The sequence below is a fragment of the Mobula birostris genome, chromosome 1 (genome assembly GCF_030028105.1).
Source record: "Mobula birostris isolate sMobBir1 chromosome 1, sMobBir1.hap1, whole genome shotgun sequence".
Taxonomy (NCBI): domain Eukaryota; kingdom Metazoa; phylum Chordata; class Chondrichthyes; order Myliobatiformes; family Myliobatidae; genus Mobula; species Mobula birostris.
Window position 1 is genome coordinate 113,114,804 of NC_092370.1, and position 14,192 is coordinate 113,128,995.

General features: G+C 36.5%; 1 protein-coding gene across 3 annotated transcripts in view; it reads right to left on the reverse strand.

Moving 5' to 3' along the window:
* Positions 1-14,192, reverse strand: part of dhx30 (DEAH (Asp-Glu-Ala-His) box helicase 30) — a 78,564-nt gene that overhangs the window by 36,255 nt on the left and 28,117 nt on the right. For all 3 annotated transcript variants that reach the window (XR_011886317.1, XM_072260446.1, XM_072260461.1), the window contains exon 5: positions 5,538-5,658. Coding sequence is in view for 2 of the 3 variants with exons in the window: in XM_072260446.1 (XP_072116547.1) it covers positions 5,538-5,658 (121 nt within the window). In the remaining variant the exon portion in view is untranslated. The remainder of the gene's footprint in view (positions 1-5,537; positions 5,659-14,192) is intronic.

Here is a 14,192-nt window from a genome sequence, read left to right on the forward strand (position 1 = left end):
GTGTGAGAGCACAGACCATGGTGAACAAAACGTGCACACAATACTGGGAGCAATAGGCTACAAGAGGATGTAGGCAGGCTGGCAGAATGAGCAGATGAGTGGTAGATTGAATTTATTAAAGAAATGGAAAGTGAAATGTTTTGGCAGAAGGAACAATGGAAAATACTCTGATAATCTGATTATTCTTAAATCCCAATGTTTCAGTATCTATTTCCCATGCTCCTTGTAGATTTCCCTGGGCCCCATTTCCCAAGCTCTCTTTAAACTCACCAAGACCTCTGTTTAAAATCAGTATGACCCTACTCCCCACACCCCCTTTAAACTCACAGTGTTGCTTTTCACATTTTGTTCAAATCACAGGGCCCCATTTCCCAGCCTCTCTTTTAACTCACTGGGATCCCATTTCCAGTGTCCTTTACAAACTCACAGAGTTTACTGGAAAACTTGTTATACTACTGTATAACATGAGACAAAAAGCAGATTAAAAGTGAGTTGAGGTATTAAAAGTTGCAAAATCCAATCTCTAGAAAATTTGACAGTCCCAAAGCTGCCTGATTATCAGAGCTTCACTGTGCCAGCAGTAATGTTCTAAGTACATACAGGAACAAAGATATTTGAACAAAGACAACTGCACTGGTGCTGCTTCACACACCCATGCTGAGGGTGTCAATTTCATCAACTTTGCCTCCAACTTCCAACCTGCCCTTAACTCCACTTGGTCCATATCTGACATCTCTCTCTCCTTTCTCAATTTCTCTGTCTCCATTTCTGGAGACAAACTATCTACCAACATCTTTTATAAACCTACCGATTCCCATGGCTATTTTGTTATACCTCTTCCCACCCTGTCTCCTGTGAAAAATGCTCTTCCCTTTTCTCAGTTCCTTAGTATTATTTAATTACAGGGGCTGGTAATTAAACAATAGTTTGCATTTATGCTGTAGAGTTTCTTGTAACTCTAACTATTCTCTTTTATCAGTTCCTTCATCTTCATCGCATCAGTTCCCAGGATAGGTTTTCCTTTCCAGGACATCAGAGATGTCCTCTTCCTCCTCCTCCAAAGAATGGGGTTTCCCTTCCTCTACCACTGATGTTGCCCTCACCCACATTTCCCTGCCAACCTTGCTCACCTCTTCTTCCTGCCACTTTAACAGGTAGAAAGTTCCTCTTGTCCTCACCTACCACCCCTTGAGCCGCTGCATCCAACACACCATTCTCCACAACGTCCACCATCTTCAATGACACCAATCACATCTTTACTTCACCCCACTCTCACCTTTCCACAGGGATTGCTTCCTTTGTGATTTTCTTCTCTATTCATCCCTCCCCACTAATCCTTCTCCTTGTACATCTCCCTGCAAGCAAGATAATTGCTACACCTGCCCATTTACGTCCTCGCTCATGTCCATTCTGGGCCCCAAACAGCCCTCCTTTGTGAGGCAACACCTCACTTGCGAAACAGTCTGTTATAGCTGCAGCTCCCAAAGCAGCCTTCTCTGCATTGGTGAGAGACTTCACATAAATTGGGGGACCGCTTTGTCGAGCACCTCCGTTCCATCTGCCAAAAGCAGTACTTCCTGGTGGCCAACCTTGTTAATTCCTATCCCCTTCCAGTTTGGACGTGTCGGACCATGGCCTCCTCTTCTGCCACAACGAAGCCATTTTCAAGGTGGCGGAGCAACACCTCCAGGTAGGCTCTAACCTGATGTCATGAACATCAATTTCTCCTTCCTGTAAAAAAAAATGATTTCCCTCCCCTTTCTCTCTTCTTCTATTTCACACTGTGGCAGGAAACAGTGGATATTCAAGGACTGGGGGATACACAATTAAAACGAAGAGCGTAAATCAGAGGGTGTGGGGCCCATTTCATTAGAATAAACATGATGTCATTATGATTTAATACACGTTGCCATTAAGGACACTGAAAACAAGAACAAGCAAGCTTTCAAAAGGAAACTGGATAAACACACATGGGAAAATAATTTTCCAAACTACAGGAAAAAACCAAGGATTAGAGTGAAACGATTATTTATTCCATGAGCAGCTGCCAGAATTTAGTGAATCAAAGGCCACATTCTATGTGGATTATCTCGTGAAGCCATAGTTTTGTCACACATTCCAAAAGCAGTGTAGTTGGCAAGTTAACTGGCTGTCATAAATTGCCTCTAATGCAGAGGTGAGTGATAGAACCTGGGAGTTAATGGGAATGTGTGGAGAATAAAACAAATGGGATCAATGTAGAATTAGTTTAAATTGGTGAAAGGCACAGACTTGATTGACTCAAGGGTATGTTTCTGTGCTATTTGTCTCTTGACTCAAATACATGCTTACTCTGGCAACATCACAAATGGAAAAAAGGGCTTCATTGTTGAATCTTACTGTATAATTCTCTTAAAAACACATACAGGAGCTATGATATGATGAACACACTATACAAAAGCAAATTATTACTGTAAGATTAAATGCATTATATTTATATATGAGATAGAAGTCTATGCAGACAATATCAGTTTTTGCAGCATGTCTGACAGTTGAGTAAGAAGCGGTTAAATAACATACAATAGTGCTAGAAAGTTTGTGAACCCTACAAAATTTTCTCTATTTCTGTATACATATGACCCAAAATGTGATCAGATCTTTACACAAGGAATAAAACTAGATAAAGAGAATCCAATTAAATAAATAACACAAAAACATTATACCTGTTCATTTATTTATTAAGAAAAATGATCCAATATTACATGTATTTGTTGGAAAAAGTATGTGAGCTTCTGGGGTAATGCCTTCTACAAAAGCTATTTGGAGTCACCTGTTCCAATCAATGAGATGAGATTGGAGGTGTGGGCTGGAAAGGTGCCCTGCCCTGTTAAAAAAAGACACACAAAGGCAGGTTACTCACAGAGCTGCCATTCTCAAGAAAGATTTGTTTACGAGCACCATGCTTCAAACAATCTTAGAAGAAAAATTGTAGAGATGCATGAAGCTGGAAAAGGCAACAAAAGCATTTCTAAAGACCGGAAGGTTCATCAGTCCACAGTAAGAGGCATTATCTACAAATGGAGGAAACTCAGTACTGTTGCTACCCTCCCTAGGAGTGGGTATCCTGCAAAGATCACACCAAGAGCACAATGTGCAATGCTAAAGGAGATGAAAAAGAACCCAAGGGTAACAACAAAACACCTGCAGAAATCTCTAGAACTTGCTAAGGTCTCTGTTTATGTGCCCACTATAATAAAAACACTGAACAAGAATGGTGTTCATGGAAGGACACCACGGAGGAAACCACTGCTCTCCAAAAAAACCCAATCGCTGCACATCTCAGGTTTGCAAAAGACCACCTGGATGTTCCACAACGCTTCTGAGACAATGTTTTGTGAACAGATGAGACAAAATTTGAACTTTTTGCAGAACTGCACACAATGCTATGTTTGGAGGGAAAAGGGCACTGCAGACCAACACCAAAACCTCATCTCAACTGTGAAGCATGATGGAAGGAGCATCATGGTTTGGGGCTGCTTTGCTGCCTCAGGGCCTGGACAGCTTGCAATTGTTGAGGGAACAATAAATTCAAAATTGTATCAAGACATTTTACAGAAGAATGGCAGGGTAGCAGTGCGACACCTGAAGCTTAAGAGAAATTGAATAATGCAAAAAGACAATGATCTGAAAGACAAGAGTAAATCAACAATAGAATGGTTTAAAAAAAACAGAAAATTCGTGCTTTGCACTGGCCGAGTCAAAGTCCTGATCTTAATCCTTATGGAAGGACCTGATGCAATCAATTCATGCAAGGAAGCCCGGCAACATTCCAGAGTTGAAGCAATTTTGTAAGAAGGAATGGCCTCAAATTTCTCCAAGCTGAGTGCAGGGCTGATCAACAGTTAACAGAAATGTTTGGTTGAAGTTATTGCTGTACAAGGGGGTCACACCAGTTACTGAAAGCAAAGGTTCACATACCTTTTCCAAACAATACAAGTAATATTGGATCATTTTTCTCAACAATAAATGAATAAGTATAATGTTTTTTGTGTTATTTATTTAACTGGGTTCTCTTTATCTAGTTTTAGGACAAGTGAAGATCTAATCACATTTTAGGTAATATTTATTCAGAAATAGAGAAAATTCTACAGGATTCACAAACTTTCTAGCACCACTATAGTAGGAATAGAACTGTCTTTATGGTTTAACACTAAATGTAATTTTTCCTTTTTTCTGGTCTTTCATCTCAAAACTAAGAACTGAGATAGACTAAATAACAGTATGTTAAGGTTCAATGGAATGGCAACAAATAAAATAAATAAACAGAGCATCATATAAATGTATTCTTTTATATATCAGCAATGAAACCAAACATAAAGCAACATATCGCCTCATATAGGGTTTAATATCTGCTGGGTAAGTGGGCTGGTGAGCTGCTTACTATCGCTGCAAAGTGGCCATTCCCCAAATGGGAGACTAAACTGTGTATTATGTGAAGTTCTTCATGGGAATTCAATCCTTATCAATTGTTAATGACCTCTCCTCCTGATATAGAAGAGGTAATGCCCATTTCAAAGTCCTGAATACTGTCTCCATCGTTGCAGTTTAATACCAGAATAACTGGCACCAACACAGGAGGAATATTGCCCTAACAATGAAGAGGGATTTCTTTGAAATAAATAACTAGACTTTGTAACAGTTGGATTGGAAGTAGCAAAACTGAAACCCCAGTCAAGAGAGTCGAGTCTTTAGAAATGTGTTTCAGGAAGGGTAATGGGGGAAGAGGAATTTTTTCACAAAAAGAGCTCCAAAAACTCGGACAAGTTTCCAAGCAACAGTGGGATAAAGGAAGAGGAAAGATGTAAATCGATAGCCATATGAACACTTAGCTGGAGAATCAGATCACATTGGTATTCTTGAAGATAAGGAGTGTCTGTGTAACTAGAATTCAGTGGAGAACAGTAGCAGGTAGCTGGCAATCAAAGATCTGTGCATTTCTCCATTAAAGATACACCCCAACCACTTAATCCTCTTCTACAGATGATGAGATATCTACCCTTCATTGAAATCTGTGCAACTATGTAGTCTGTTTACTAAATCCTGACCCATTACCAACAACATTAAAATCCAACATATGGGCAGCACACTAGCATTGCAGTTAGCGAATACTATTACATCGCTAGTGATCAGCAAGTGGGGTTCAACTCTCACTGTAAGGAGTTTGTACGTTCTCCCCATGAACATGCATGCTTCCTCCCACATTCCAAAGATGCATAGGTTATGGATAATAAGTTTTGGGCATATTATATTGGCACTGGAAGCATGGAGACACTTGCAGGCTACCCCAGCACATATTCAGATTGTGTTGGCCATTGAAGCAAATGAAATATTTCACTATGTTTTGATATACATGTGATAAACAAAGTAATCTTTAAATCTGTAATCTCTTCTGCTTTACACAACCCCTTGAGATATGAACAGACTTAACATACTTTATACCCTCTTTTTTTCAATAAGACAAGGTTCAAACTATCTCCATGATTTTCTATCTTACTTACTGTGACAGACGAGGAGGTAGTTGCTATCTGTATAACTTTGGACAAGAGGTTCTTTGGCTCAGGGAACTGGGTGAGAGCTGTCATTGCACTGGAGTGATCAGTCATGGTACCCTGTAATGCTCTGTCAAAATATGAAGTACAAAATCAGTTTCAACCCTGACCCACATAAATGGCATGCACCAGGGAAGAAGCACACGATCACATGCCACTTCTGCAGTGCTATGAATAGCTTACGTATACAATTCATTCAAACATTCATTGTATTCTAGAGCAAAACCGTACAATGATGGCAAAATGTTTACTTTTCGAAATCATGAAGACTCCACCTACTGCCCAATGGAGTGACACACATTTTGTGTGGCTGCGATTAATTCTTCCTTTTCCCCAGTTTAAACTTTGAATTTTTAACTTCTATTTGTCGGTCTTAGAGGGGAATAGTTGTTATTATGTCACAAGCTTTAAGAAGCGGAAAGCAGCTTCTTGAATCCAGCAATGGAAAGGGGAAAACTTTGAAAGGAAAATCAGAGGATATGCCTATTTGGGCTGAGCGTTTAGGACATTCACTGATGGTTCTCGACGGGAAAATAGACAACAACACGGTAAAACTTGATGCTACCTCTTCTGAGATGAAGTTGTTACGAGAGAGTTTTCAATTTGTTCAGGAAAATATTATTTCCTTGAATTCTGATCTTAAAGAGATGAAGCGTCAGATAGCGGATACTTCAGCCCGCTTAGAAAATTCTTAACGTAAGATTATCGATTTGGAAGCAAGATCTCTTCGGAATAATATTCGAATTGTTGGACTGAGGGAAGGATCTGAGAGTGGAGATTTATTGGACTATTTTGCTAATTTGTTTCAATCTCTGTTTCCGGATATTTTACCTCAACCTCCCGATATTGAAAGAGCGCATAGAATTTTCACTTCGAAATCTCAGGATCCGAATAAACCAAGGTCAGTTTTGGTCTGCTTTCTTCGTTTCAAAGTTAAAGACCAAATCATGAAATATGCAAGGAAACACAGAGTTTTTAAATTCAAGGGTTCGAAGATTCGTTTTTATGAAGATTATCCACGGGAAGTTATGGACCTGCGGTTTAAATTTGCTCCAACCATGAAGATAGCCTATGATAAGGGATTATTCCCATCACTTAGCTATCCAGCCCGATTAAAATTATTAAAAGTCTCGACTCCACGTGTTTTTCTGGACCCAAAGTGGCATTGGACTATGGTAACTCTATTTCAGTTGCAGCCAAGGTTTGAATGGTTTTAGGTCTGCTGAATAATTGTTATTTCGGAAAGAAAACAAGCTTTGAAGATTTTTGATTTGCTTAAGATGTCCTCTGATCATTTAAAGAAGATGTGAACTTTTTGATGTGACTGATGAATGATTTTTCTAATATCTGTTTGGTTTACTGAGCAAATCAATACAGTGGACAGATTGTTAACCGGTTTGATTATTTGTTTCTATCCTCCTTTTTTTTCATTAATTAATAGTTTTCATAGTTCATAAGGACTTTTTCTTATATATACATATTTGGGAGTGCTTAGTAGATAGATGTTTAGTTTTTTTTCCCTAAAAAGTTTTTCATTGGGCGTGCAAGTTAAGTGGAAAACGGCGCTGATTTTTCTTTGTTAGAGGTTACATAAGCATTCTTCTCTTTGTTTAATTTTATTGTTTTGGTGTTTTTGGAGATTGTTTCTGCATTCCCCATCTCATTTTTAAGGATTAAGAATAAACCATTTTTTTTCCTCTGTAGGGCTTTCCTATTTTAGGGCCGTCTATTTTTTTTTGTTACTGGGGGGAGGAATCAAGGAAAGCTTTTAAAATCATCATTATAAAATGGGCAGCTCGCAGAGTCTCTCTTTTTTTTTACTTCTGTGGGAACACATTTCAGCTTTTTTCTTTTGCCGAATTTCGGGTCTTTCGGGGTGGTGGGAGGACTCGGGTTAGTTTTGAGTTATAAGATTAATTATAGTTTTCTTTATTGTATTTTTTCCCATTACGGAGTTCCGGAGCATGCGTGTTTTCTATATGGTTATACTTATCACCGCTAGTTTTATTTAGCCTGCGCTGGTATGCGTGTATTTATGTGTTAAATAAAATAAAATTTTTTTATGGTAGCTAAACAGATGAACGTTATAAATTGGAATGTATGCGGTTGGAATCATCCTATTAGGCGAAAGAAGACTTTTAAAATCATTAATCAATTCCAACCCGATATAATTTTTTTCAAGAAACGCATATCAAAACAGGCAATCAAAATAGACTTTTTAAAATGTGGAAGGGCCTTCAATTTCACGCTATTTGTCAAAATAAAACAAAGGGAGTATCTATTTTAATGAAACCTAATATTTTATTTATCCAAGAAGATATTATGTCAGATATTAATGGTAGATTTTTAATTGTTAAAGGAACAATTTGTAATAGAAAAATTGTCCTGGTTAATTTATATGGACCTAATGTAGATGATCTTTCTTTTTTAAAAATGTATTTGCTTTATTGCCGGATTTAAATGAATATATGTTGTTAATGGGTAGTGATTTCAACTGTTGTTTAAATCCTTTGACTGACAAGAGTTCAACCAATCAGCAGCTTCCGAGTTGTTCTGCATCATTTATTAACTCTTTTTTAAATTGATTATGACCTGGTTGAAGTTTGGAGACATTTACATCCTAATGACAGAGATCATTCTTTTTTTTCCCACATGTACACAAAAAATATTCGAGAATCAATTATTTTATAGCCGATCTCCGACCTCTGTCCAAAGTCCAGAAATGTGAATACGATGCTATCGTTTTCTCAGATCATGCACCTTTAAGCTTAGCATTGGAATTGAACGATGTCGTTTTTGCAAATTTGCCTTGACGTTTCCAGAAAATTTATTACAAAGTTCGGACTTTGTCAAATTTATTGAGACTCAGATAAAAATTTTTTTTCTTTTTAATAATGTGGGAGATGTGTCAAAAGTGATTATATGGGATACATTTAAAGCATATTTGCATGGTCAGATAATCTGCTATTTAGCTAAGCTTAAGAAACAGACAAAAACAGAGTTAGATAAGATTTCAAAACAAATTAACTTGGATAATATTTAGGCAATCTCTCCTAATATTGATTTATTCAAACAAAGGGTTGAACTCCAATCACAATATAAATTATTATTAACTTATCCTATTGAAAGAATTTTGCTTAAATTGAAACGTCAATTTCATGTGTTTGGAGATAAAAATAATAAGCTATTAGCATCTCAATGAAAAGAAGCTAGAGCCAAAAGACAAATTTTAAAAATTCATAAGGCAGACGGTAGTACAGCATGTAATTTTGAAGACATTAATAAAATTTTTCAAGACTTTTACATTGAACTTTATAAATCTCAGTTTCCAGTTGATTCTTCTAAAATGAATGCCTTTTTACAAAAGATCGATTTTTCTCGAATTTCTGTTGAAGATCAACAAACTTTTGATGCTCCTATTACTGAAAATGAAATTCAGTAAGTTATTTTTTCAATGCAGTCTGGTAAAGCCCCTGGACTAGATGGTTATTCTGTAGGATTTTATAAAAAATTTGAAAAATTGCTTTCTCCATATATGTTGGAAATGCTTAAAGATTCTTTAACTGACTACTGACTGTGCTTCATGTAGACCTATTTCATTATTAAATGTGGATGCAAAAATTCTTTCAAAAATAATGGCTTTTTCTAATCTGTTTACTAATAATTTAGAAAAAATTTTAGAGTCAACATTTAATAAGGATATTGGTCTATAAGATGCACATTGAGCAGGGTCTTTATCCTTCTTTAATATTAAAGAGATCGGTGCTCAATAAAAGGATTCGGGAAGTTTACCAAGTTTTAATGAGGCCTCCAGAACCCCGAATAACCAAGGGATTAATGAGGATGCAAAAAATTTATAAAATTCCGTGGTAAACCCATCAGGACCAGGAGCTTTCCCAGGGTTCATAGAAAAAATAACATTCTTAATCTCATCAGTGGTAAATGAAGTGTCTAACATAGAAGACATATCGTGTGAAATCTTAGGGAAATCTAGGTTATCTAAAAAGTCGTACATATGTTTAGAGTCTCGTGAAAACTCTGATTGATATAAGGAGGAATAAAAGTCAAAAAGGGATTGATTAATCTCAGCTTGATCAAATATCAGTTGATCTTTTTGATTATAAATCTGATTAATTTGAAATATAGTATAGTTAGTCTTCAACTGGTTAGCCAACAGTTTACCAACTTTATCACTATGTATATAAAATTCGCTTCGTTTTCATTAATTGATTTGCAATAGAGGACGAAAGTAATAAACTGTGTTCCATTTGAAGTTCAGTTCTTTGTTTATACAGCTTCTCAGAGGGAGCTGTAGCATATTTCTTATCAATTTCCTTAATCTTGACCACAATAACCAGCTCCTCCTCCAACCTTTTCCTCAAAGCAGCAGAATAGGAGATGATCTGACCACGAATATAAGCTTTAAAAGTATCCCAAAGGGTGTTAATGGATATATCCTCTGTACAGTTGATTGTAAAAAAGAGATAAATCTGTTAATTTATAAAGTTAACAAAATCGGAGTCCTGAAGCAACAGCGAGTTAAAACACCATTGTCTATTATTTTGTGTATTGGCCAATATTTTAATAGAAAGCTTAGGTGGAGCATGATCCGAAATGGTTATAGAGTTATATTCACATTTAACCACTGAAGAAATAAGACGAGAGTCAATAAGAAAATAATCAATTCTTGAATAGGAATGATGAACATGTGAAAAAAAAAGAAAAATCTTTTTCCTGAGGATGCAAAAAACGCCAAATGTCCGTTGACCCGGAATCTGAGAGAAATGAATTAATCAAGGTTGCAGATTTATTGGGTAGAATCCGTAAAGGAGACGAACGGTCCAATAATGGGGATAAACAAGTATTAAGATCTCCGCCCCAGATTAGTGAAAACTCATTCAAATTCGGGAACAAATTAAATAATGATTTATAAAATTCTGGACAGTCCAGGTTAGGAGCATAGACGTTAACCAAAACTACCTTTTTATTAAAGAGTAAACCACTAACCAATAGAAATCTACCATTCGGATCAGAAATAATATCGTGTTGTACAAAAGTGATTGAGGGATCTATAAAAATAGAAACTCCTCGAATTTTGGCGTTGGAATTCGAATGGAAGTGTTGATCCTTCCAGAACTTAAAAAAACGTAATCTGTCCCCCCTCCGCACATGGGTCTCTTGTAAAAATAGAATATGTGCTTTAAGTCTCCGGAATACTTTAAAGTTTTTTTTCTTTTTATTGGATGATTAAGACCGTTAGTATTCCAAGAGACAAAATTAATAGTAGACTCCATAATTCCTAAAGTCAACCCTCAAATAAAGGAGGATTGACAATAGGTTCGACCCATGAACCCAGAAAGGGAACAGAAAAAACAAAAGATAACGGGAAAGAGAATGCGACCAATACTTCGGTAATATAAGTAGCCCAAGAAGAAAGAAAAACTAAAAAGTGAAGCCCCCCCACCCCCCACCCCGTAACCCCAAAGCTAAATCTAAGATAGACCAGCCAGAAAGAAGCGGGCACTAGAACTACCCCCATGACTTCCGATAGATGCTCACTAAAAAAAAAGTGTATATATAAAAAGATCAGTTAAAGTTATAAAACAGTAAAGGAATAAAAAAAGTACACCGATTAAAACGAAAACGATATAATACAAAGAAAAAAACAGGTACATATAAAGAAAACCGTTAACCTACAACAGACCATATAATTAAACAAGAAAATGAAATATTAGCATAGATTAGCCAAGAAAACTACAAAAATTACGTTTGAAAACTACAAAGTTTAAGGCCTCCAGGGATGTACGTAAAATGATGCTGTGGGAATGGCCACCCAGAATCCCCAGGGAAGAAGAAAGGAATGACGCAGTTAAAACAAAAGTTTGGCAAAACTTTTCTGCCCTCATATAAAGCAAAAAAAAAATTAAACCCAACAGATTAACTGCCTCAGATCAAACAAAGATGATTTAATAGTGCGATTAAGATGTTGAAGGCAAGAGTTGATCCAGGTAACTCTGGGCATCCAATGGAGAGTCAAAAAAACAGGAAGACCCATCAGACAATCGAATCCTCAAACGTGCAGGATAAAGCAACACTGGTTTTAAATCCATCTTGTAGAATTCCGACATCACAGATCTGTAACGGACACATTGATCACGAACCTGTTTACTAAAATCTTCCACCAATCGAAAGCAAAGATCCGAGAAATTAATGTAACCTTTAGGTCGAGCAAAGTGAAGCAGCTTCTCCTTGTCTTGAAAATAATGAAATCGTAAAATAACATGCCGAGGTTTATCTGACTTAGGGGAATATAATGGGACTCTGTGAGCCCGATCCAATAGTGGTGGTTGATCAGGAAATAAGGTGGGAAATGAATCTTTTAAAAGTTGAGAGAAAAACTTTATAGGGTCATCAGATTCAGCAGCTTCACGAATACCAATAATTCAAATGTTCTGTCGTCGCATTCTGCATTCTAAGTCAGAATTTTTAAAGGTTAGAAAGTCAAGTTTTTTCTTCATTACAGTAATAGTTTCTTCAATTTTCCCCATCTTGAGTTCACTTTGTTGCGTGGATACTTGGAGATTAGATATAGCAGTCTGATGTTCCGTGATAGATGTTTTCATTTTATCAATTTCATCGATAATTTTCTGCAGTTTAGTTGAAATTTCTGCACGAATCAGATCCAACACAGCTTGCATAGTTACCACTGGTTCAATCGGAGGGGGGTCGGTAACTTTCGGTCTAACCAGAGGTTTGCCGTCTTTCTCGTTCTTAGACATAGCGGACCTTAAAAACATCCAAATATATAATAGCAATCCGCTGCAAGGTATTGTAAAAATCGGTGCCTTAAAAGTTAGCTTAAATGTAGCTGATCATAGGACAAAGCTCAGAGGTAATAGAGCGAGTCAAGAACACGACTTCACTCCATGAGCTCTACTGGAAGTCTCTTCCAGTAGAGCACTTCCTTATATTATCTCGGAAGACCAAACGGGTTTTATTAAAAGTCGTTACTCTTTTTATAATATTCGTACACTGTTTAACATTGTCTATACCCCGTCACAAAATGATCCTGAATGCATCATTTCCCTAGACGCTGAAAAAACCTTCGACAGAGTCGAATGGCCTTACTTATCTAAGGTGCTTGAAATGTTTAACTTCAGCCCGAAATTTATATCCTGGATCAAATTGTTATATCATTCTCCTATGGCCTCAGTTCGTACTAACTCTTTAAATTCACCTTTTTCCCCTCTTTTTCGAGGTACCAGACAAGGTTGTCCTCTTAGTCCTTTATTATTTGATATTGCATTAGAACCTCTTACAATTGCTATTCGAGAATCTCCAAATATTATTGGTATAACTCGTGGTTTGAAGTCTCATAAGGTATCACTTTATGCTGATGACTTACTTTTATATATTTCTAATCCTCAAAAATCTATTCCTGCAGCTTTAGATTTATTAGCACAATTTAGTCTTTTTTCAGGTTATAAATTAAATCTCAGTAACAGTGAACTTTTCCCGATTAATAAACAAGTTCCCTTATATCAGAACCTCCCGTTTGAATTGGTTAATAATCATTTTTCATATCTTGGGATTAAAATTACCTGTAAACATAAGGATTTATTTAAGACTAACTTCCTACCCTTAATTGATCACATTACACAACTTTCATTTAAATGGTCTCCACTTTATTTAACTTTGATTGGTCGTATTAATGCTGTTAAGATGTTTATTCTGCCAAAATTTTTATATGTATTTCAGGCATTACCGATTTTTGTTCCAAAATCCTTTTTTGACAAAGTTGACTCTAAAATTTCTTCATTTATTTGGCAAAATAAAAACCCGAGACTGGGTAGAATACATCTACAGAAAGCTAAACGAGATGGAGGTTTGGCATTAACTAATTTTAGATTCTATTATTGGGCAATTAATATTCGACACATGAAATTTTGGTTACTTGACCAAGATACATTATCCATTCCTAAATGGGTAGTATTGGAATTACAATCTGCTCAAGGTTATGCACTTGGCTCCATCTTAGGTTCTTCTCTTCCTTTCGATTTGAAACGCCATAAACAGGTATGTAACCCGATAGTAAAATATACCTTACGTATTTGGTTTCAATTCCGAAAATTTTTCGATCTTAACCAATTTGGGTTTGCGATTCCTATTTTAGGTAACATATTCTTTCCCCCCTCTTCTACGGACCGTGCCTTTCAAATTTGGAAGACTAAGGGTATATCACGGTTCTTGGATTTATTTTCAGATGGCTCCCTTATGTCTTTTGAACAATTATCTAACAAATATAACTACCCAAGAATACATTTTTTTAGATACCTCCAAATTAGAAATTTCCTAAGTACTATACTCTCTTCCTTTCTGACGTTACCTCCTACATATATTTTAGATACTATAATTAACCTTAACCCATGTCAGAAAGGTGTAACGGCTATTATTTATAATACTATCATGAAACTTAGGAAAGCTCCATTCAATAAGATTAGGTCAGATTGGGAAAAGGAATTGGGCTTTACTATTTCGGCGGATGACTGGGCGCATATTTTACAATTAGTCAATACTTCCTCTATCTGTTCCAAACATTCCCTA